The sequence below is a fragment of the Cervus canadensis genome, chromosome 18, assembly GCF_019320065.1.
Source record: "Cervus canadensis isolate Bull #8, Minnesota chromosome 18, ASM1932006v1, whole genome shotgun sequence".
NCBI lineage: Eukaryota > Metazoa > Chordata > Mammalia > Artiodactyla > Cervidae > Cervus > Cervus canadensis.
The window spans coordinates 51,673,196-51,694,316 of record NC_057403.1 but is presented as its reverse complement, the minus strand read 5'-3'; the positions used below and the strand labels follow the sequence as shown (position 1 = coordinate 51,694,316).

At 45.3% G+C, this 21,121-nt stretch overlaps 1 protein-coding gene across 1 annotated transcript in view; it reads left to right on the top strand.

Annotated features, from left to right (window-relative positions):
• The window catches only part of LOC122421327 (collagen alpha-1(I) chain-like), a 123,686-nt gene that overhangs the window by 37,090 nt on the left and 65,475 nt on the right, over positions 1-21,121 (top strand). The window contains exon 2 of the mRNA XM_043437181.1: positions 8,848-8,895. Within this exon, the coding sequence (XP_043293116.1) occupies positions 8,848-8,895 (48 nt within the window). The remainder of the gene's footprint in view (positions 1-8,847; positions 8,896-21,121) is intronic.

The window sequence follows — 21,121 nt, the reverse complement described above, 5'->3', positions numbered from 1 at the left end:
CATGGGATGGTGGATGATCCCACTGAGGATACAAAGAGAGCATCCCCAGGAGGAGATGGGAAGTTGACTCAGTGATTTTTAAAGACCCTTTCACAACAGTGCCGCTGAGTTTCTGTGGTTTTCACTTCTACAGCTCACATGTAGATCACACTTGTGGACCATGGATTGAATAGCACATGGGGCTAGATGATTGGTGATGAGGAAGTCCAGAGTTAGAGAGAACTTACTCAAAGGCGTAAGTATACAGGAGGCGCCAGAGCAGGAGGTGAAGAGCTTTGACCTGAAGGGCCTGAGTCCAAGTCCTGCCTCTGCCCTTTGTGTGGAACATGGTCTGTTGATTACTGTACTGGGCCTCAGTTCTTGATACAGCCTTATGGAGATATAATTCACGCACTGTACAATTCACCTGTTTCAAGTATAGAATTAAATGGTTTGTTGTATATTCACAGAGTTGTGCAGCCATCACCACAGTCAATTTCAGAAGCATTTTGTCATCCCAAAGGGAAAACCTGTCCCCATCAGCTGTCACTCCCCAGGCCCTGGCAACCATGAATCTATTTCTGTCCCTATGGATTTGCCTGTTTTGGACCTTTCATATAAACGGAATCGAATTGCATGTGGTCTTTTGTATGTGTGCCATTCAGTTAGCCGGAGAAGGCAACGGCACCCCACTCCAGTGCTCTTGCCTGGAAAATCCCATGGACGGAGGAGCCTGGTAGGCTGCAGGCCACAGGGTCACAAAGAGTCAGACCTAACTGAGTGACTTCACTTTCACTTTTCACTTTTATGCATTGGAGAAGGAAATGGCAACCCACTCCAGTGTTCTTGCCTGGAGAATCCCAGGGATGGGGTCGCACAGAGTGGGACACGACTGAAGTGACTTAGCAGTAGCATTCAGTTAGCATGATGTTCTCAAGGTGCACAGTGCTGATGAAGCCTGTGTCATTCTTTTGTATGACTGAGTGAAATTCCATTGTACAGATGGGCTCCATTTTGCTTATCCATTAATTTGGTGGACATTTTGATTGTTTTGGTTATTCACCTATTATGAATAATGCTGCAACAAGCGTTACATATTTTTGGTGTGGAGTTGTTTTCACTTCTCCTGGGTATATATCCAGGAGTGGAATTGCTGGGTCAGAGGGTAACTCTGTGTTTAATCTTTTGAGGAGCTTCTGGAACAGCAATGTATGAGGTTTCTAATTTTCCCCCATTCTCACCAACGCTTCCGGTTCTCTATCTTTTTGACTATAACCATTATAAAGAGAAGGAAGTGGTATCTTGTGGCACTTCCCTGACAGCTAGTGAAAGAAGACATCTTTTTCATGTGCTTCTTGCCCATTTGTATATTTTCTTTGTCTTTTTATTATTTGAATTTAGGGGTTCTTTATATATTCTAGATCAGGTATATGATTTCCAAATATTTCCTCTCATGCCTTGCCTTTCACGTTCTTGATAATGTCCTTTGTATCACAAAATTATTAATTTTGATCACCTGTTTTTTAATTTGCTTGCTGTGCTTTTGGTGTCATATCTAAGAAATCGTTGTCTAATCCAAGGTCACAAAGATTCACACCTTTACTTTCTTCTAAGACTTACAGTTTTAACTCTTCCATTTAGGTCTTTGAGTCTTTTAGAGTTAATTTTTGTATATGCTATTTCGTAGGGGTCCGACTTCATCCTTTTCCATGTGGGTGTCTGGTGGGAAGCACCATTTGTTGAAAAGGCTGTCCTTTCCTCATTTAATGATCTTGGCATCCTTGTTGAAAACCAATTGAACATACACGTGAGGGTCTAGTGTCAGATTTTAATCTTTAGACTCAGGATGAAATGAATGCCTGAGGCTTCCCTGGTGGCTCAGTAGTAAAGAATCCCCCCATCAAGGCAGGAGACATGGGTTTGATCCCTGATCTTGGAAGATCCCACATGCTGCAGAGCAACTAAGCCCATGCACCACAACTCCTGAAGCCTGCGTGCCTAGAGCCGGTGCTCTGTAACAGGAGAAGCCTCTGCAGTGAGAAGCTTATATACCGCGACTAGAGAGTAGCCCTCTACTTGCCACAACTAGAGAAAAGCCCTCACAGCAACGAAGACCCAGCACAGCCGAAAGTAAATAAATGCGCTTAAAAATGAATGCCTGCATCATATTGAGATCACGAAGGTTCAGGGAAGGACCTTCCCATATGTGGCCTGGCACCCAGCAGGCACGCAGAGCATCGATGATGGTGTGGACACAGGAGCTGGGCGTTCACCCCTGGAAGAGGCCCAGGCTGGGAGGAGGGGGCAGCACAGCCATTGCTGAGCATTGAGGTAGCACTTCCCTCCTCCCGGCCTGTCTTGTTGCCATGCCAACACGACCTGGCCTGCATACACCCAACCTGGCCAGCGGGGATGGAAAGAATTACTCTGACTTTTCGCAAAGATGGACGATGATCTCAGGTGAGGGGTAGGGAGCTGGAACAGAACGTCCTTGGTAACAAAGCAACAAAAGCTCAGAGAAAACATGGCCCCCGCAGTGGTTTCCAGGGAGGCCGCTTCGCCCAGGTTTCCCTGCTGGGCCCCTGTTGCCCGCACAGACTCTCCTACCCCTGCAGGGCTGGCTCATCCTCCAGCTCCTTGATTCCCCTGAGAAGTTGCCTGGGCACCAGGCAGCCAGCCCACAGGTGTTGTCTGCAGTCGACTCCAGCTCAGGGCCACACTCAGTTCGCTCTGCCTTGGGCTGTGGGCTGAAGCTGAGACCACCACCTCACGGCCCCTTCTTTCTCCCAGTCTGTTCTGTGCCCCCGGGTCCATGGAGCACCGAGAGCTTGGGTGCATGCTGGGGCTCATCATTCCATGAGGACACATCATACCTCTGGGTGCTTCTCTTACTCCACACTTGGTGCCGAATTCTACTACCTGAGCAAAACCCCAGCAACATCTTTAGATTGTGTCCTCCTGGGAGGTACTCTTCCAACTCAGCTGCTGCTCATTGGGGCAACTGAGACTTGTCCCCTACACCGCTGTTCCCATCAAGGTCAGTGCTGTCCCCTCAAAGCTGGGCACTGCCCACCTCTCAGTCTCCCCCTCCCTCATCCCCCTCCTGAGGTCCCCCAAACCACTGTTGGTGACCACACCACTCAAACCCTCTTGGGGATCAGAAATGGCTCAAGGGTGGGTGCTTCAGGAGAGTCTGATTTGGTTTGAAGTGGGGCTGGTGAAGAAGAGCCCAGGTCCTTCCTGTGGGCAGCCCTCCCTGACCAGAGCCCCTAGCACCCAAGATGGAGTGCCAGTCCTGGCTGCGCATACCTCTCTCCCCCACAGACCCTGAGTCAGCAGCATCATTCTGTGACTGTAGGTCCCCGTGGGGCAGGGACTGCCGTCCTGATCAAGGCTGAGACTGGGCCCAGGTCCCCTGCTGCTCTGATCCCCTTCCCCTTCCCTCTGACACGAAGGACTTCTCCAGTCTCACCCTCGCCCACTCAGGGTGTCGGCTCCTTCCTCCTCCAGGTTAAGACGCGAGGCCATCTGCTGCCTCCCCAGCCTAACCCCGTCCGAGGGAGCTGGTCCTGTCGGCTATCCATGCAGTTATCCTGCTCTTCTGCAGGTGCCCTGCCCCCGCCCTGCCTGTCAGGAGTTGTCTCCGGAGCTCACAGCCTGGTCCTCGGGCCGCCCTGGACCACTCGGGCTGGAGCTGACAGAAGGATGCTGTGCTTTCCAGTGTGACACTGGGCTGGGCATTTAGGCTGTCTGGTCACACCCTGTGGACACTTGCAGAAGAAGGGACCAGCCATCCCTGCCCGGGGGCAGGGTGCTGGCCTCTGCGAGGCCTGTCCTGGTCATGTGAGGGGTGTGGGTGTCTGCCCCACTGTTCTTGGAGCTCCTGGGTGACAGGCTGGTGCCTCAGGGGGGCGGAAGAGAGGCCAAGGAAGGAGGGGTGAGTCAGCAATGTGGAACCGTGATCTGGGGCGCAGGGAGCAGGAGAACGTCTTCTCCACGTGGTTCCTGCATCCAGCGAGGCTTCTGGGAATGAAAACAGCAGTTGAGCCGGTTTCTCCGACATTTCATTTTCCTTTGAAACAGAGCTGCATTCCATCAGAACTTCTAAATATTTATCTTAACATTCTTCCTATAATTAAAAATTATTTGCCATATTCCAGAGGCTGTTTCGTGTCTCCCATTGTGCAAGAGCTCTCTTGTCGTCACAGACGCGAGCCTGGCAGGCTCTGCCTGTGGTCACAGACAGCGGTGTAACCAGGAGGGAGCCTGGGCCAGGCACCAGCTAGTCCTGTCTCTTAACACTTGCTAACCCTCCTCTGAAGCAAAGATAGGGAACATCAGGTTGGAGATTTGGGTGGTAAGACAATCTAGCAAGGGTTTAAAGATTTAAAAAATGAATGCATTTTTAAGACATGGAACTGACCTGCCAGCCTCTGGTTCCTGGCCGCTGTGCCATCCTCGCCAGTGGCCAGAGGATGCCTGAAGCCCCAGGCAGCCAGCCAGCGGGGCAGCGTGCAACATAGGAAATAATGCAAAGGCTTTCTCTGATTCAGTTTAAAAGTTCAACGTTGAAGGTACAGTGATTTATTTTTGCAGTGATAACACAAATTCAAATTCTGGCGGAGCACACATCTTTCTGAAAACAAGGCTTTGGCCAAATTGAGACATCTATGGCGCAGAAATATGCTTGGAATCAACGATGCTGCCCAGCAAGTGATAACTGCTTCAGGAAATCCTCTGCATCGTGAGAGGAGCTCAGGCTGTCACAATGCATGAGTGAGAAGTGGAGGGGCTGGACCACAAAGCCCTGGGATGCAGCTGATGCTGAATTAAAATGAAAGCGGATGCAGCAGGGCGTCATCTCTCTCCCTGGGGTTAATTGCCATCCTTATCTGCCAGGCACAGGAGTGGATCCTTTGTAAATAAAGTGTGCACGGTGGCATTTAATTGTTCTGTAAGTGAGCCCTTTAAATTCGTTGTGCCATTTATTCAAAATCCACTGGGAACTTCCAAATTTTTCAGTGAAGGTTGTGCCAGAAAGCTTCAGTTAGGAGCTGAACAAATTTGGCCACAGAACAAATTTGCTCACAGAAAGGTGCTGACGCGTTAAAGATGCTGACGAGAGGACCGGGGGAGTCTCATGCTTGGTCCTGCTGTGGGATCTTCAGGAACAGTGCTGTCACTTCACTGTGGAATGTTCTGGGCCAGTGGAAGAATCTTCTGATGAGGTCCACATTTTAAAGTTGGATATATTTATATTCTGTACCCAAATGGAATGCACTTGAGATAGCTAAGATTTTTGAAGCATTTAAATTTGGTGAAACATTGAAAAGCATCATAAATAGAGACAATTTGATGAATTTCAACTTGTGAAATACTTGTTGATGAGAGGTTCTCTGACTAGAGTCAAAACAGACCCTGACCACATATCCAGGCTGAAATAGACTCATCTTCCCACCTGGAAATATTAGAACTGAGGAAATCTTCCACTTGGCCAGATTTGTGCTGAGTATCCAGGTCTGTCAGCACCTGTAGGAAGATAATTTTCTCAATAAAATATTATACTTTATAGACAGCCAGTCAAGAGTGTCAACAATCTTGAATTTACAGATCACAAAGTTTAACACTGAGGAAGATTGGGGATAATTTATGAAAAAATAAAACTAGTAAATAATTTTAAGAGATACTCTTTTAAAAAAAATCAGTGACATTGTATTAAAGTCCAGATAAACTTTAAAAAGAAATCAAAGTTTGTGTGTATGGAGCAAGAGTAATTACTCTGCTTGTTTTTTCAAATGTCCAGATAATCAGTGCAAAGAATATTTTTAAAAGTTTTCCTTTAATATATATGGATATAGACTTGGAATAATTTATTTTGGATAATAGATTTTAAATAGAACTATTTCATAGGCCTGCCAGTAAAGAAAATAGAAATGTCAGACAATAAATAGATATTTCAAAAACGTATACATTTAAGAAATTATTTTCCACACCTTCTTCTCCTCTCACCAGTGTCTTCATCGGCTCGATAGGTTGTACTGTCACCCTCATGGTATTTCATAGCTTCCTGTTTGTGGCGTAACTAATTTGTTTCGCTTGCTCCTTAAGGATACACATGATACCTTGTGATCCAACCACACAAGAAATACCTGGTGCCTCCTCTATGGCAAATACTATAATTTTATAAACCAAGCATGTAGCAAGGGTATAGCAGTGTAAGATTCTAGAGTTGGATGGATGATGGATGAATGGGCAGATGGGTGGGTGGGTGGGGGATGGGTTAAACTTAGCCGTTAATAAGGGCATCGCTGATACTTTGGAGGTGAGTGGCCTTCCTTTCTGAGTCTGAACCTTGTTCTCCTGGCTCATTACAACACAGTCTCCTTATTGGCTATATCATTTTACACTATTTCATTGCCCTCTGAGCCCTTGGTCATCAGGGGAAGTAACAAGAAAATAGGACTGGGTCAGGATAAACCTTCCAAGCTGTTGCCTTCTGTTTCCAGATGGTGGTCTGTGGAATTCTTTCTGTCTGAACTGAGCATTTGTCCGTTGAAAGCTGAGATGGGCCAGGGGCCCTTTCAACAAGGCAGGATCTTGTTCTACAGCAAGTGTAGCTTCCAGTTTGGCTCAGGGCACGTGGCAGGCAAATGGGACCCTCTGTATCTATAGTCTTGTGGAAGGGTAGAACCACCATGGACCAGAATCTTGCATCACAGGACATCTTTTATGCAATCCGGACCATGTCCAGCCACTGAAGTCTCGCTCACCTTGAATGCCTCCCCCACGAGGCAGCCCATCACCTGTCAACATAACACACACACCCCTGCTAGTCTGTGCTCCCCAAGCCCTTGGCTTCCACTGCCCCAGGTGACTGTAACTTGTCTAGATCATCCTGGTCCCAAAGGGGCCTCCAACATGATGTCCCTGATGCTTATTGAAGGTCGTGGGCTGAGGATGTTGCTGCTGAGGTCTGCTTTCCCGTCCTGTCACCGTCTCAGTGAGGTACTCAGGAGTCCAGTGAGGTACTCAGGAGTCCAGCATTCAGAAGCATTCAAGGTTCAGGACTTCGAGCTTTCTGACCACATCACACCTCAGCTGCTTGGTCCATGGTACCACAAGTACCCACATACCCACCACTTGATTCCACCATTTACATCGGACTGCAGTCTCTTTATCAGCTGTCTGTCCAGCTCTCCACCCCTCTCTCCATCTGTGGATCCACCTTACTTTTGTGTGCATTTCACACAGCCACTGCAGACACCAGTATACTTGGCCCCTAAGCAGTTGAGCGCATGTTCTGCCAACATTCAATATTTATGTTTTTAAGTAAACTTTCCATGCAGTGAAATGCACAAACGTTAGGTGTACCTTTCACTGAGTTTTAACACAAGCAGACTCCTGTAAGCCCCTCCCCATCAGCACGGGGAATTTCCCATCCCTGCAGGATGTGCCCCCTTCTCTGTCAGTCCTTGCCCACACCCTACTGAGGCGGCCACTGTCCTGGTTTTTGTCATCACTGATTAGTTTTGCCTGTTCCAGAGCTTCATATAAACCAGAGGTGCCATTTTAACCACCAGTCTGTACTGCCATGTGGGTGAGGGGTTTTCAAGGGCTAGCTCTGGGGGATGGACAGATCACCCAGGGTTCCCCAGAAAAGTGGAACCAAGAGGATATCTGTCATCTATTGATGTCTATCAGTTATATAGTCTGTCTGTCTATCTATCTATCTGTTATATCTGCAGAGAGAGCAACAGATTCATTTTATCATAAGGACCATGGGGTTCACAGGTCGAAATCTGTAGGGGAGGTCAACAGGCTGGAAGTCCTGGAAGGGTGGCTGTTATGGTGTAGAACAGGATGTTTGTTCTGTCCAGTTGCGAGGCAGAATTTTTTCTTTTCTGGGAAACCTCAGTTTTTGCTCACAAGAACTCCAGCTGGGTGAATGGGGCCAACCTGCCTTACGAAGAGTAACCTCCCTTACTTGGAGCTGACTGGTTGCAGGTAGTTACCACATCTACCCCATTCATGCAGCGTCAATGCTGGCATTTGACCAGGGAACACACATCACGGCCCTCACACAGTGGAATGTCTCTGAGTTGAGAGCACCTGCTCAGGACCTGGTAGAGAATCAGGAAGGTGGCTTCCAGCAAGAGAGCAGCCCAGAGACCCAGCTGGAAGGGCGGAGCCAGGACCCTGGTTGCTCACTGGCTAGTGAAAGGAGCCTTGCTGGGCAGGGACCAAACATGGGGTGGGGGTGGCGTCGGGGCCTCCATTCCCCGCTTCTGCCTGCTAAGCACAGCTGCATACAACCAAATGAGTGCCGCCCTCCTCCACTTCGGCTCCTCCCAACAGATGATCTATGTTTTAATGAGAATAATATTTGCTTCAAGGAAGGATGATTCCAGCCATGTTTTATATCAGCCAGATGTGTTCAAATGTTCACCCCGTCCCTCCACCAGGAATCTGGCAAAACCTGTACTGCAGTGGGGCCCCCACCTCTCCCCACCACCCGCCTTCATCCTCAGGCCCAAGGGTGTTTCCAGGGGAAGGGAGCCACATGGAGCTGATTCATCAGCACGGTGCTCATCAAAACACCGTTTTGTAAGAGCTAATTGGCGCACAGGGAGCCTCTCAAATCCTTTTCATAAGCCTTTCACTGACCCTGTTGTTTGAGCCAGGCCTTAACAGAACCTCAGCTTCAAAAGACTGATGTTTGGTCCGAAACTCAGACACCCTTGTGTTGAAGCAGGCACCAGGCTTGGGCAAACGCTTTTTGCCAGTTTTAGGCTGAGCAGAGCCAGGCAGTTGGGAAAGACTGGACTCCAGCAAAGTGGTTAACGGTTTTTTTTCCCTCCTACTTTTCAGGCCGACAATAAGCTCTGAGCCGGGAACCTGGGACCTGTGCCGTGACAGGTAGGACTCTGTGTCACCTGCCCTTCTGCTGGTCTGCGACAGCCCAGGAGGGGTGGCTGTGTTACCTTGCCCAGCGTCCTTTTCAATAGAATATTCTTTCACCAAAGAATGGAGTTCAGAGAAGTTACTCTGTGTGTTTCCTTTCTCCAGAACTTAGTTGTTCATTCATTCATCCTCTTATTTGGAAACTTAGTGAATATGCGCTGTGTGACAGCTCTGTAGCAAGGACCAGCATCAGTGATGAGACAGAGATGTCGTTTCCTTCATGGGGAGATAGTTACCTATCAGGCACGCAGCTGAGCGGGGGTGTGATTGCAACTTGTGATGGAGGGAAAGACCCGTGAATACAAGACTGGAGCCTCTTCTGGTGGGTGGTGGGGATGAGGGTCTGAAGCTTGGAAAGAAAGGATGTGGGAAGGGTGTAGGGAGAGCATTTGGGACGGGGAACAGAGTGTGCAGGAGCCCTGAGGACTGGGAGGAGAGGGAAGAGGAGGCCAGACCCCCACAACTCAGAGGCTGAGGAGGGGAGCTGCCTTTTATCCCAAGAGTAATGAAGAGATGCTAACACGTCTGCAGCAAGAGATGGCTTTTGTCCAATGTATGTTGCTGTTTAAGCCGAGCTTATTGGGATATAACTTACATCAGTGAAATCACCCTTTTCACTGAATCGTCCTGAGTAACAAACGCATCCAGTTGTGTCACTGCCACAGTCAACACACAGAAGGTCCTGTCACCCCGAGATTTCCCTTTGTAGTCAACCCTTCCCGTCACCAGCCCCCAGCAGCCCCCACCTGGTTTCTATCCCTGGAGATCAGTTTTGCCTTTTCTGGAATGTCACTGAGATGGGATGATTCCATGTCCCCTTTAGGTCTGTCTTCTTTCACAGGCTGTGCATCCACAGCCACGTCATCTTGCCGCTTGTCATCGTGTCCTCATGGCGGCCGGGTGGTTTTCTGTGGTATAGATGTGCTTGTCCACCTGATGCAGACCTCTGGGCAATTCTGGTTCTCAGGCCACACTTAGTACTGCCAGGAGCCCTTGCACTCGGGCTGGCATGTCTGTCCATCTCAGCCCTGTGCCCAACTGCTCTGGACAGATTTGTGGGGATTTCTGGTTGTACAGTGAGGAGGATGCCAGAACATGTTCCACAGTGGCTGCACCACGAGGCACTCCCACCTCAGCCCACACTGCCACCCACCACAAGGCACTCCCCACTTCAGCCACACCTCAGCCCACACTGCCACCCTGGGGACTCCGGGGTCTTGCTTCCTGAGCCAGTGGAAGTCCTCGATTTGAACAGGGCCTCCCTCTCGCTCAGGCCCCTCAGCTCTGCTGTCTCATATGGTCCTCCGCCTTCTCTCCACTTAGGTTTCATCTTCTGTCAGATTATAGCCACATTTCACTGGGCGCTACAGAATCTTTTTCAAAGTTTCCAGTCATATCTAAGAGAAAGTCTTAAGTAAATTTTTAAAATGTTTTTATTTTTTATTATACTGGGTCTTCATTGCTGTGCACAGGCTTTTTCTAGCTATGGTGAGCAGGGGCTACTCTTTAATTGCTATTCGTGGGCTTCTCAACAAGGATGGCCTCTCTTGTTGCAGAGCACAGGCTCTAGGGTGCTTAGGCTTCAGTAGTTGCAGCTCGCAGGTTCTAGAGCACAGGCTCAGTAGTTGGGGTGCCTGGGCTTAGTTGCTCCGTGGCATGTGGGATCTTAGTTCTCAGACCAGGGATTGAACCCATGTCCTCTGCATTGGCAGGTGGATTCTTAACCACTGGACCCCTAGGGAAGCCCTCTGAGTTAGGTATTATTATGACCCAGTACCTCTCCAGAAGTTGCTGGGCTCTCTTCTTAATAAAGAAAGAAAGCCTCCAGAAAGCAGTAGCATCTGGCTAGAATTTAATGAGAGTGTATTACTTTCATGGGGCCCTGAGGGTTTTTTTTTTTTAAAAGAAACAAATGATACTGATTTCCCACTGATGGGAGTGACAGAAATTTCTTTTAGAATAGCTTTAGATATTTTTAGAAATGAAGTGATTTTAAAGACACATGTGAAGTGAATGATAGGTGGGTACTGTGGAGATTTGGCAAATGTTTGAGGAAGGTATGCCAACAGCTGGTGTTCAGGAACCACCCTGCCCAGGTGCCGGGCAGGCCCGGTTCACCCTGGCACCATCTCTCCTGGCCTTGGGCCCACCTGCCGCCTGCTGCAGGATCCCTCTGAGAATTCACTATGACGTTGATGTGAAGTGCTGACCTGGGGACACCTAGAGGGGTGTGGAGCGAGCCGGGAGCTCAGTGATGAGCACCTGTTGCTCTGTCACCCCAGCTCCCTGAGCAGGACATCTGCCCTTGATTCTGCCGGGACGATGCACCAGAAGGTCAGGCTACAATTTCTGCTTCAGATACACACACTAATAATAGCAGCCACGTTCCCAGCTCCTATTCCCGGCATGATATTGCCATCATCTCTAATCAGTACTGTTCTCAGTGTCAGCCTAGGAAAACGCTCAAGTCTGTGGTTAAATAAGGAAACTGCAGAAAGTTTAGAAACTGGTGTAAGACCCACAGCTGTCCTATTTTGGGGAGAAATGCTCTTTATTCTGAGACTGTGTCTTTTTTATTATTTGATGAACTGATAATGACCGTGGAGGGGAATGGATTTTAGGGGTTCTACTTAAAATGTGGAAATAAAAAACATTAGACCAAAAAAAAAAAAAAAAAGTCAACTAAGTATCAGGCCTAGTCGAGAATCTATTACTTTTTAAAAAAATTGGACCAAGCTGTTAGTCTCCAAAAATTGAGTGATGATGACGATGTGAGTAAGGTTGTTTCAATTTAGAATCCCTGTGTACAGATAATCATCATAGTACAAAGTTGTAGGAATCAAAAGGAGCCACATTTAAATAAGTCTAATTTGAATGTCAGAATGTGCTATGTTGGGACCTTGTGGCCAGCTCTGCCTCACATGTTGTGTAGATTCTGTCAATAAAAGAAGGCTTTAGCTTCCAGGAAAAAAAAAAAAACAACAACAACATTAGACCAGAAACATCTTCTGAAAATGTTACTGACTTTTGGTTTTCGACATCTGATTCTGGCCAGTGTGAAGTAACAGGCATGGGAATTACCCTCCTGCCATAAATGACCAGAAAGCTGGATGGAAAACGCCCAGCACAGCTGTCACACATTGACGTTAGGCAGTGAAAGGGAGAAACAGGGCTTATGACTGTACCAGCTCACTGCGGGGAGGGAACGTGTGAGAGAGGGGTGGTCTCATTGCGTGGAGGAGAGAGAGGGCAGACTAGCAAGACTTGGAGGGCAGAGGGCTGGGTGGAGGGAGCTCCAGAGAGGCTCCACCAGGGCACGGCTGACGCGTGCATGTATGTGAGGGAAGGAAAGGAGGCTTGGGACATTGCTGCCCAGAGAGGCAGGCAGAACAGTCCTTGGAGCTCACACAGGACTGAGGGTAGCTTGTGTTTATATCAGCCAGGGTGGGAAGATCTTAGGATACATTGGGCATTAGTGGAATCCTCATGAGCATTTTCTGAATAATGGTGATAAATTAGTTTTAGCCTAAGTCTGTTCTGGACCCACCCTAACAACATTTTAAAAGAGGCCTCATAAGAGTCTAACTAATTCCAAATAACTCAGAAGTGCACACCAGAATAAAATTCAAGACTTTTTAAAGGAGCACCGCAAAAGCCAGAAAGTAACAGTGAACATTGACAATGTCTGGCGTTTGATCAAAATTAACCATGCATGCAGAAAAAGCAGAAAATTCACCCAAAATCTTGGGGGAGAGTCAATCAGTAAAAAGATACCCAGATGTGACATAGATGATGGAATTCACAGACAAGGATGTTGAAACAGCTACTAAAAATATGTTCCATACATTCAAGAGGGAAGAACAATAAATAATAAGAAGCAAAATGAAAGATACAAAAAAGTCACAGTGGAACTTTCAGTTGAAATTTCAATATCTGAAATGAAAAATATGCTGGATAGAATTCACAGCAGAGTCAACACTGTAGAATTAAAGATCAGCAAGTTTGAAGCCATAGAACGATTCAAATTTGAGCAGAGAGAAAAAAGACTTTTAAAAACAAAATAACAGAACCGTGGTGACCCGTGGGCTAATATCCAGTCATCTAGCATGTTTGTAATTGGAGTTCTAGAAACAAGAGAGAGGCAGGGATAAAACCTGTTTTGAAGAAATAACAGCCAAAAGCTTTCTGAATTCAATGGAAACTAGGCACTCACAGATCCAAGGAGCCAAACAAACCCTGTGTGGAGTAAACACTGAGAAAGCCACATCAAGACACATTATAAACAAATTGCTGAAAACCAGTAATAAAAAGAAATCTTAGAAGCAGCCAGATAAAAATGACACATTGTGGACAGAGGAGCAGAACCATATGAGGGACAGCAGACCCCTTGCCAGAAACCATGCAAGCCAGAAAACAATGGAGAAGCATCTTTTAAATGCTAAATGCTGGTGGAGGCAGGGGCTATCAAAGTGATTTTATTAGCCAATGAAAATATGGTTCAAAATTGGAAATAAAATGAAGACTATTTCAGACAAACAAAAACCAATAGAATTCACTGTCAGCAAGTCTGATTTACAGCAAGTGTTAAAGGAGGTTCTTCTAGCAGAAAAAAAAAATTCCAAATGGGAATTTAGATCTACACAAAGCAGTGGAGTGGACCAGTAATAGTAATTTAGTAATTTAATTGTCATTGTTTAGTTGCTAAGTTGTGTCTCTTTTGCAACCCTATGGACTATAGCCTGCCAGGTTCCTCTGTCCATGGGATTTCCCAGATAAGAAAACTGGAGTGGGTTGCCATGTTCTTCTCCAGGGGATCTTCCCAACTCAGGGATTGAACCCACATCTCCTGCATTGGCAGGTGGATTCTTACCACTGAACCACCTGGGAAGCCCAGTAATTAAATAGATAAACGTAAAATGTATTTTTATTATTTTTACATTTCTTGCAGTGATATTTCACCATTTAAATAAAGAATAATAGCAGTGTATTTTGGGGTTTATAGTTTGTAAGGAAGTAAAATCTCTGACAATAATAGCACAAAGAATGGGAGGGAGACACAGAAGTATATTTTTCAGTGATTCTTACACCATCTGTGATATGGAATAATAGTATATGAAGGGAGGTTGTGATAAGTTAAAGAAGTATATTATAAACTCTAGAACATCCAGTAAAAATAAAAAATTACTGTATAACTAATAAGCCGATAGTGGGGATAAAGGAGAATCATTAAAATAAAACCCTCAATCAATCTCAAAGAAGGCTTGACAATAAGAAACCCAAAACACAAAGATAGATTTAAACCCAACTGTTTCATAATTACATTAAACATAAATAGGCTAGCATTTAAAATGAAGACAGAGATTGCAAGGTGGGATACAGAAGCAGAACCCAAATAAATGCTGCCTGCAGAGAAGTACAGCAAAGGAAGTACAGAGGAAGCCGCAAATAGGCTAAAAGTAAGAGGAGGGGAAGAGATGTGCCTTGCTAACACGAACCAGTAGAAAGCCGCAGTGGCCATACTGGCACCAGACAAGGTAGATTTCATATCAAAGAGTATTTCCAGGTACATAGAAGTCCGTCACCAAGATAAAGGCAACAGTTCATCAAGACACAAATGTTGAATGTGTATACTAACAGCTTCAAGACATATGATGTGAAAACTGATAGAGCTGCAAGGAGAAACAGAGAAATCACAATTATCACCAGTAATTTCAGTACCCTGGGCTCAGTCAGGGTTCAGCCAGAGGAGCAGAACCTGCAGAAGGTGTGTTTGTATCAAGCAGATGAGAAGTCCATCATGCAGTTGTGGTGGCTGCAAAGCAAGTGTAACTTGATGTGTGTGCAGACACAGCCAATGCTGTTGTTCACAGGAGGAATTTATTCTTTCCCTGGGGAGGCCTCAGCCCAGCTATTAAGGTCCTCTGACCAATTAAGTCAGGCCCACCCAGAATCATCTCCTCTACTTAAAGTTCAACTGATTAGGGTCTGTAATCACATCTGCAAAATCTCTTCGGAGCAGCACCCAGATGAGCGTCTGACTGAGAGACTGGAGACTGTACCCCCGCAAAGCAGACATGGCTGGATGCATCACAGCCCCCTCCCCCAACAACTGAGTGTCTGACTGAGAGACTGGAGTCTGTATCCCAGCACAGCAAAAACATCCGGAAGCATCACAGCCCCCTCCCCCAACAAGTAGAAAATCAGTGACAACGCAGAGCACTTGGAAAACATCATCATTAACTTTACCTGATTGGCATTTACAGAACATTCCACTCAACAACAGTAGAACACACATGGAAAATTCATCCAGATGGACTAGATTCTGGACAATAAAGTAGACCTCAATAAATTTAAGAAGATTAAAACCATACAGAGTATGTTTCCTGATCACGAAGGGACCAGGCAGCTGGGAAGTGGTGGAGTTGGGAGTGGAACAGAGCCTGTCTTCCTTTGAGAGATGCACCCCCTTCCTGCTACTCAGGCTGCCTCCCTGATGCCCGAGGGTGAGCGGGTCTGTGCTTGGTGGGCTGGGAATGTCTGGCACCCGGAACTAGATGCATCTTGTCAGCTGCTCACAGTTGCTGGTGATCCTTTGTTTTGAGGACCAGGCTGCACTAGTGCTTGTGTCATCACGAAGGGCCACCTGTGCTCCACCCCGGGTGCGCTTGTCTTCGGGTGAACTGACACAGCTGGTATTTCTCTCTGAGGACCCAGAGATGCAGTCGAGAGAACATGATGAGTGGACCCGGGCCATCAAGGAAGCCGGCTGGGGAGCTGGTGTCCTGTCATTCAAGGTGCAGAAGCACTGAAGAAGGAGGTTTGTTCTGGCATGCCAAGGGGCAAGCCCAGGCCTGTGCTGTACCCTCCCAGCACTGCCAGAACCCTCTCCAACAGAACCTGGGGCAGTGGAGGCAGTGTGCCCTGAGTCAGTGCAGGGGGTCCACATGTCACTCCCTCACCCACACACCAGGAGAGCACGTCCTGCTCCAGAATGTCTTCAACTTGGAACTTAAGACAATAGCTGAGGGAAATATTAAGGTGGGGACGTGTTGTACTGCTATCACTGCCTCTCTGACCCCTGGTGGGCTTCTGAGCTGCCTGCTGGAGGTCATTCCGTGACCTTCCAGCCCAAAGGCCATCTGAGCATCTATCAAAACTCTCAAATGACCAGCACATCGTCTTGCTTACTCATCTGCTTTTGTAGTAAGTTTGGGTAGAAAGTGGTTTTGGAAAAAAAGAGTCAGATCCAAACAGATGTTACATGAGATATGTTATGTGAACCATGGATGATGAAATGATGGGTTCTCAGGCATGGCCCTAAAAGCTCTGGCAGAATGGGGAGTGGCTCGTTCCCATGTGGCATGTGGCAAAGAAGGTCTAATTTTGGAACTGGGTGAGATTTTCTGAGGCCATAGGAATGGCAAAGCAAAGGAGAGGCCTTCCCTGTACTTATCTGGTGATTGACAGGTGATAATGTTTTATTGGAGCAGAAACATTTCCGGACTAATTTATTCCTTCACTCATCTGGGTTAAAAGGAGAGGGGGTGCTGGGGAGAAAAGGAGAAAGTGGGAGTGGATTAAGAGGGGGCTAAGTTAAACGCATTTGCCAAACCACACATACCGTGTGCCCAGCTTTCATAACTAAACGAAACGTTGCATTAATCACAACAAATTAAAACACTATTTATTGAGGGATGGAGGGGTCCAACTTTTTGTAACTTGTGGAATTTCCTCTTCCCCTATTTTCCTCTCCCTTCTCCCCAGCCTCATTCTCCATTGGCAAATGAACTTGTTTTTCTTGCCACGTGAGTCCATGGAAATCAGAATACTAGCTTGACAGGAAGCGCCATGTTCTACAGTTACCCTGGGAGCGGAGAGGTCAGTTCTTCATCCTGGCACTGTGTGCCCCAGGCAGCCCGGGCATATACCCTCATACCCCGCTTCTACTCCTCCCACCAAGGCCAGTCACCATCAGGACGCAGTCAGGCTTCTTTATTGCAGCGAAGTGAAACTTGCTCACCGAATTCTTTCCACAGTTGAACTGCTGCCTGGCTCACTTCTTACTGAGGGTGGGTTGACTCTCGTGATCCACAGCTTCTGGAAGCTCCTCAGTCTGTAATGTAGGCCACAAGGGGATGTGACACTTTTTTGTCTCTCCTAGGAGTTTTGTGACTTTTCAATCCTGTTCCACTGACCGAACCGCCAAGACTGCCCCGTTGCCCCTTCCCTCTGTCCCAAGATGCAGAATTGGAGCTGGGAGGGAAACGCTATCCCCAGATGTGGGGGAGTGACAGCTGCGAGAAGGGAGAGGGAAGGTTTGGGGGGGCTCTGGATAAAAAGGCTCTGGGTGAGCTATGAGAATTAGGGAGGAAGAGGGTGCAGCAGGTTATGAACTGGGCTCTGAAGGCAGGGGTGAGAGGAGCTGTGCCATCTGAGAGGCACCTGCTCAGATGATGAGCCAGGCCCTTCCCAAGATGCTGATGCCTGCTTCTTACCCTCAAGGGGACTCCTCAGTTTGCCACCAAATGGTAGTGTGAGATGAACTTCTGTCACCATGCTGCCTGTCTTCAGTATACCCTGGAGTCTGTTTTTAAAAGAAGTGTTTAGATTTGCTATGTTGGTAAGGCTAAAAAAAAAAGTTTGGAAAAACAGATATTCATTGGCTAACTAATATTTTGGGTAGACTTAGCTTTCCCCATGTCAGGTTTGCTTGAAGAAGAGATGGACCACATCAGGGGAAAAGGAGGAGGAAGATGCATTCATTCATTAAAAGTAATTGTTGGGTTAGAATTGCAGGCTTGCCTTGGCCAAACAGATGGTGCTGACCGCTGTCACCGGAGCATGCCATTTCTCTGTCACAGTCAGGTGTCAGGTTCCCACAGACGCACTGGATCAGACCACTTACTGGCCATCAGGATTTTGCCTTTAAACTCCAACCCATCTCTCCCCATCTTCCCAATATGGATGCTATATCATCATTCAAGTTAGGTTGATAACCTGTGTTTGTAATTTTTTTTTATAGCAGTGATTCTCACAGGTTGGGTGCATGGCCCCAGGCCAAGAGCATCAGCATCCCTGGGAACTTGTTAGAAATGCAGAGTCTCAGGCCCCATCCCAGATTTGCTGGATCAGAAACTCTAGGGTGAAGGAGGGGTCAGCCCATCTGCTTTTAATGAGCCCTCCATGTGATTCTGACATGGTTTGAGAACCTCTGGCCTTTGGAACTGTGTGTGCACTTTAAATGGGTGAATCTTATGCAGGTGAATTATATCTCAATAAAGATTACAAATAGACCATGTGAAACAAAGATTATAACACTGTTTCGTGGGGTTTATAGCATGTCAAGGTAAATGTATGACAACAAAGCACAAAGGATGGAAAGAGGAAATGAGAGCATATATACTGTTGTAAAGTTATTTCACTGTATGTTAAGTGCTTTAATATTATCTGAAGACAGATTTTAATACATTAAAGTTAGATATTTTAAGCCTTGTTTTAAGCAACCACTAAAAGCTAAAAGGAGAGAGATAATCAATGAGACTACAGCAGAAGTAAGATGGAATCATAAAAAATACTCAATCCAATAGAAGGAAGAAAATAGTGACAACATTTTAAAAAGAACAGATAACACAAATTGAAAAATTAATAGCAAGATGATAGATTTAAATTCAACTTCCCAATGAAAAGAGAGATGATAAGATTGTATAAGAAAATATTTCCCAACTATGTGGACATGACTGAGCAACTGAACTGAACTAAACTGATGTGCTGTCTCAAGAAAAATTATTTAACATAAAAACATAGGTGGTTTGAAAGTAAACAGAGAAAACTATACCATGAAAATGCAAATCAAAAGAAAGCCGGGGTCAAAGATGTTAACATCATATAAAGTGAACATCAGAACAAGGAAAATTGCCAGAGATGAACAGGGACATTTTATAGTAATAAAAGTGTTATTCTACAAGAAAACATAACACTATAAATGTGCCCACACCCACACATGAAACAAAAAGTAAAGCAGAAATGGAAAAATCCACAAACATAGTTGGCGACTTCAATATGCCTCTCTGTAAGTTACAGAACAAGTAGACTGAAAATCAGTAAGGATATATTAATAGAAATCTTAATCACAATATCATCCAAGTTGATCTACTTGACATTTATTGGACAATCTTCCTGGTATCAGCAGAGTACACATTTTTTACAAGTGTACATGGAACATTCACAGAGTATGCTGGGCCATGAAACAAATCTTAACAAATTTAAAAGAAGTTAAAGTTATGTGAAGTATATTGTCTGACCAGAATTAAACTAAAAATCACTAATATGTAACTCCAAACATTGGAAATTAAACGATAAACTTTCAAGTAAAATAATGTATGCAAAAAATCAAAAGAGAAATTAGAAAATAATTTAATTGAACAGAAAAGAAAGTACAGTGTATCACAGTTTATAGGATACTGGTAAGGCAGTGCTTAGAGGGAAATTTATAGCGTTAGGCATACACGTTGGTAAAGAAGAAAGGTCTCGAAGCAATAATCTAAGCAATAAGCTACCCATAAGAGCCTCAAAAAAAGAAGAACACAATAAATTCAAAGTAAGCAGAAGAAAGGAAACTATAAAGATAAAAACGGAAACCAATGAACTTGGAAACAGAAAAATAATAGAGGAAAATCAACAAGATCAAAAGCTGGTTCTTTGAGCAAAACAGCAATTAAAAAGCCTTAGCCAGACTGATGAAGGCAAAAAAGAGAGCAGTCACAATTACCAATATCCAAAATGAAAGAGAGACATCACTACAGATCCTACAGAAATAAACTGTAATAATAAGGATAATAAGAGAATATTAACCTTTATGACAGTGAATTTATGAAATCAATGAACAAATTTCTTGAATCACACTCACTATTGAAGTTCACTAAAAGAGAATTAGATAACACAAACAGCTCTGTATAAAGTTTCAATTCTTACTTAAACATTTTCCTACAAAAATAAACTCTAGGACTAGGTAGCTAGTAGCTGGTGAATTCTACCAAACATTTAAGATATAAACAATTCCACTTCTACACAAACTCTTCGAGAAAATAGGAGATGAGGGAACACTTCCCAACTTAATTTATGATGCCAGAATAATGCTGATACCAAAACCAGACAAAGATATTGCAAGTAAAGAAGACTACACATCAATATCCCTCATAAATGTAGACTCAAAAATTCTTAAAATTTTAGCAGATCAAATCCAACAGTATATAAAAAGAGTGACACATCACCACCAATTCTGTTTACCCTAGGAATGCAAGATTGATTCAGCATTTTAAAACAAATCAATGTAATTCACCATGTCACTGGTCTAAAAGAGAAAAACCACATGATCACCTCAAATATATGGAAAAAGCATTTAGCATCCATTATTTTTTTTTTTTAAAGAAAAACTGTGGTAATTCAGAGTAGAAAAGAACTTTAGCCTCTAATGTTGTTTAGTTGCTAAGTCATGTCCGACTCTCTGTGACCTCATGGACTATAACCTGTCAGGCTCCTCTGTCCTCCGCTATCTCCTGTAGTTTGCTTAAATTCATGCCCATTGAGTCGGTGATGCTATCTAACCATCTCATCCTCTGCCACCCTCCTTTCCCAGAATCAGGGTCTTTTCCAATGACTCAGCTCTTCGAATCAGGTGGCCAAAATATTGGAGCTGGAGCTTCAGCTTCAGCTTCTGTCCTCCCAAGGAATATTCTTGATTTCTTTTAGGATTGACTCATTTGATCTCCTTGCAGTCCAAGGGACTCTCAAGAGTCTTCTCCAGCATTATAGTTCGAAAGCATCAATTTTTTGGTGCTCAGCCTTCCTTATAGTCCAGCTCTCACATTGGTACATGACTACTGGAAAAACCATAGCTTTGCCTATACAGACCTTTGTTGGCAAACTGATGTCTCTGCTTTTTAATATGATGTCTAGGTTTGTCATAGCTTTCCTTTCATGTAGCAAGCGCCTTTTAATTTCATGACTGCAGTCACCATCCACAGTGATTTTGGAGCCCAAGAAAATAAAATCTGTTACTGCTTCCACTTTTTCCCCTTCTGTTTGCCATGAAGTGATGGGACTGGATGCCATGATCTTCATTTTTTTAATGTTGCTTTTCAAGTCAGCTTTTTTACACTCCTTTTTAACCTTCATCAAGAGA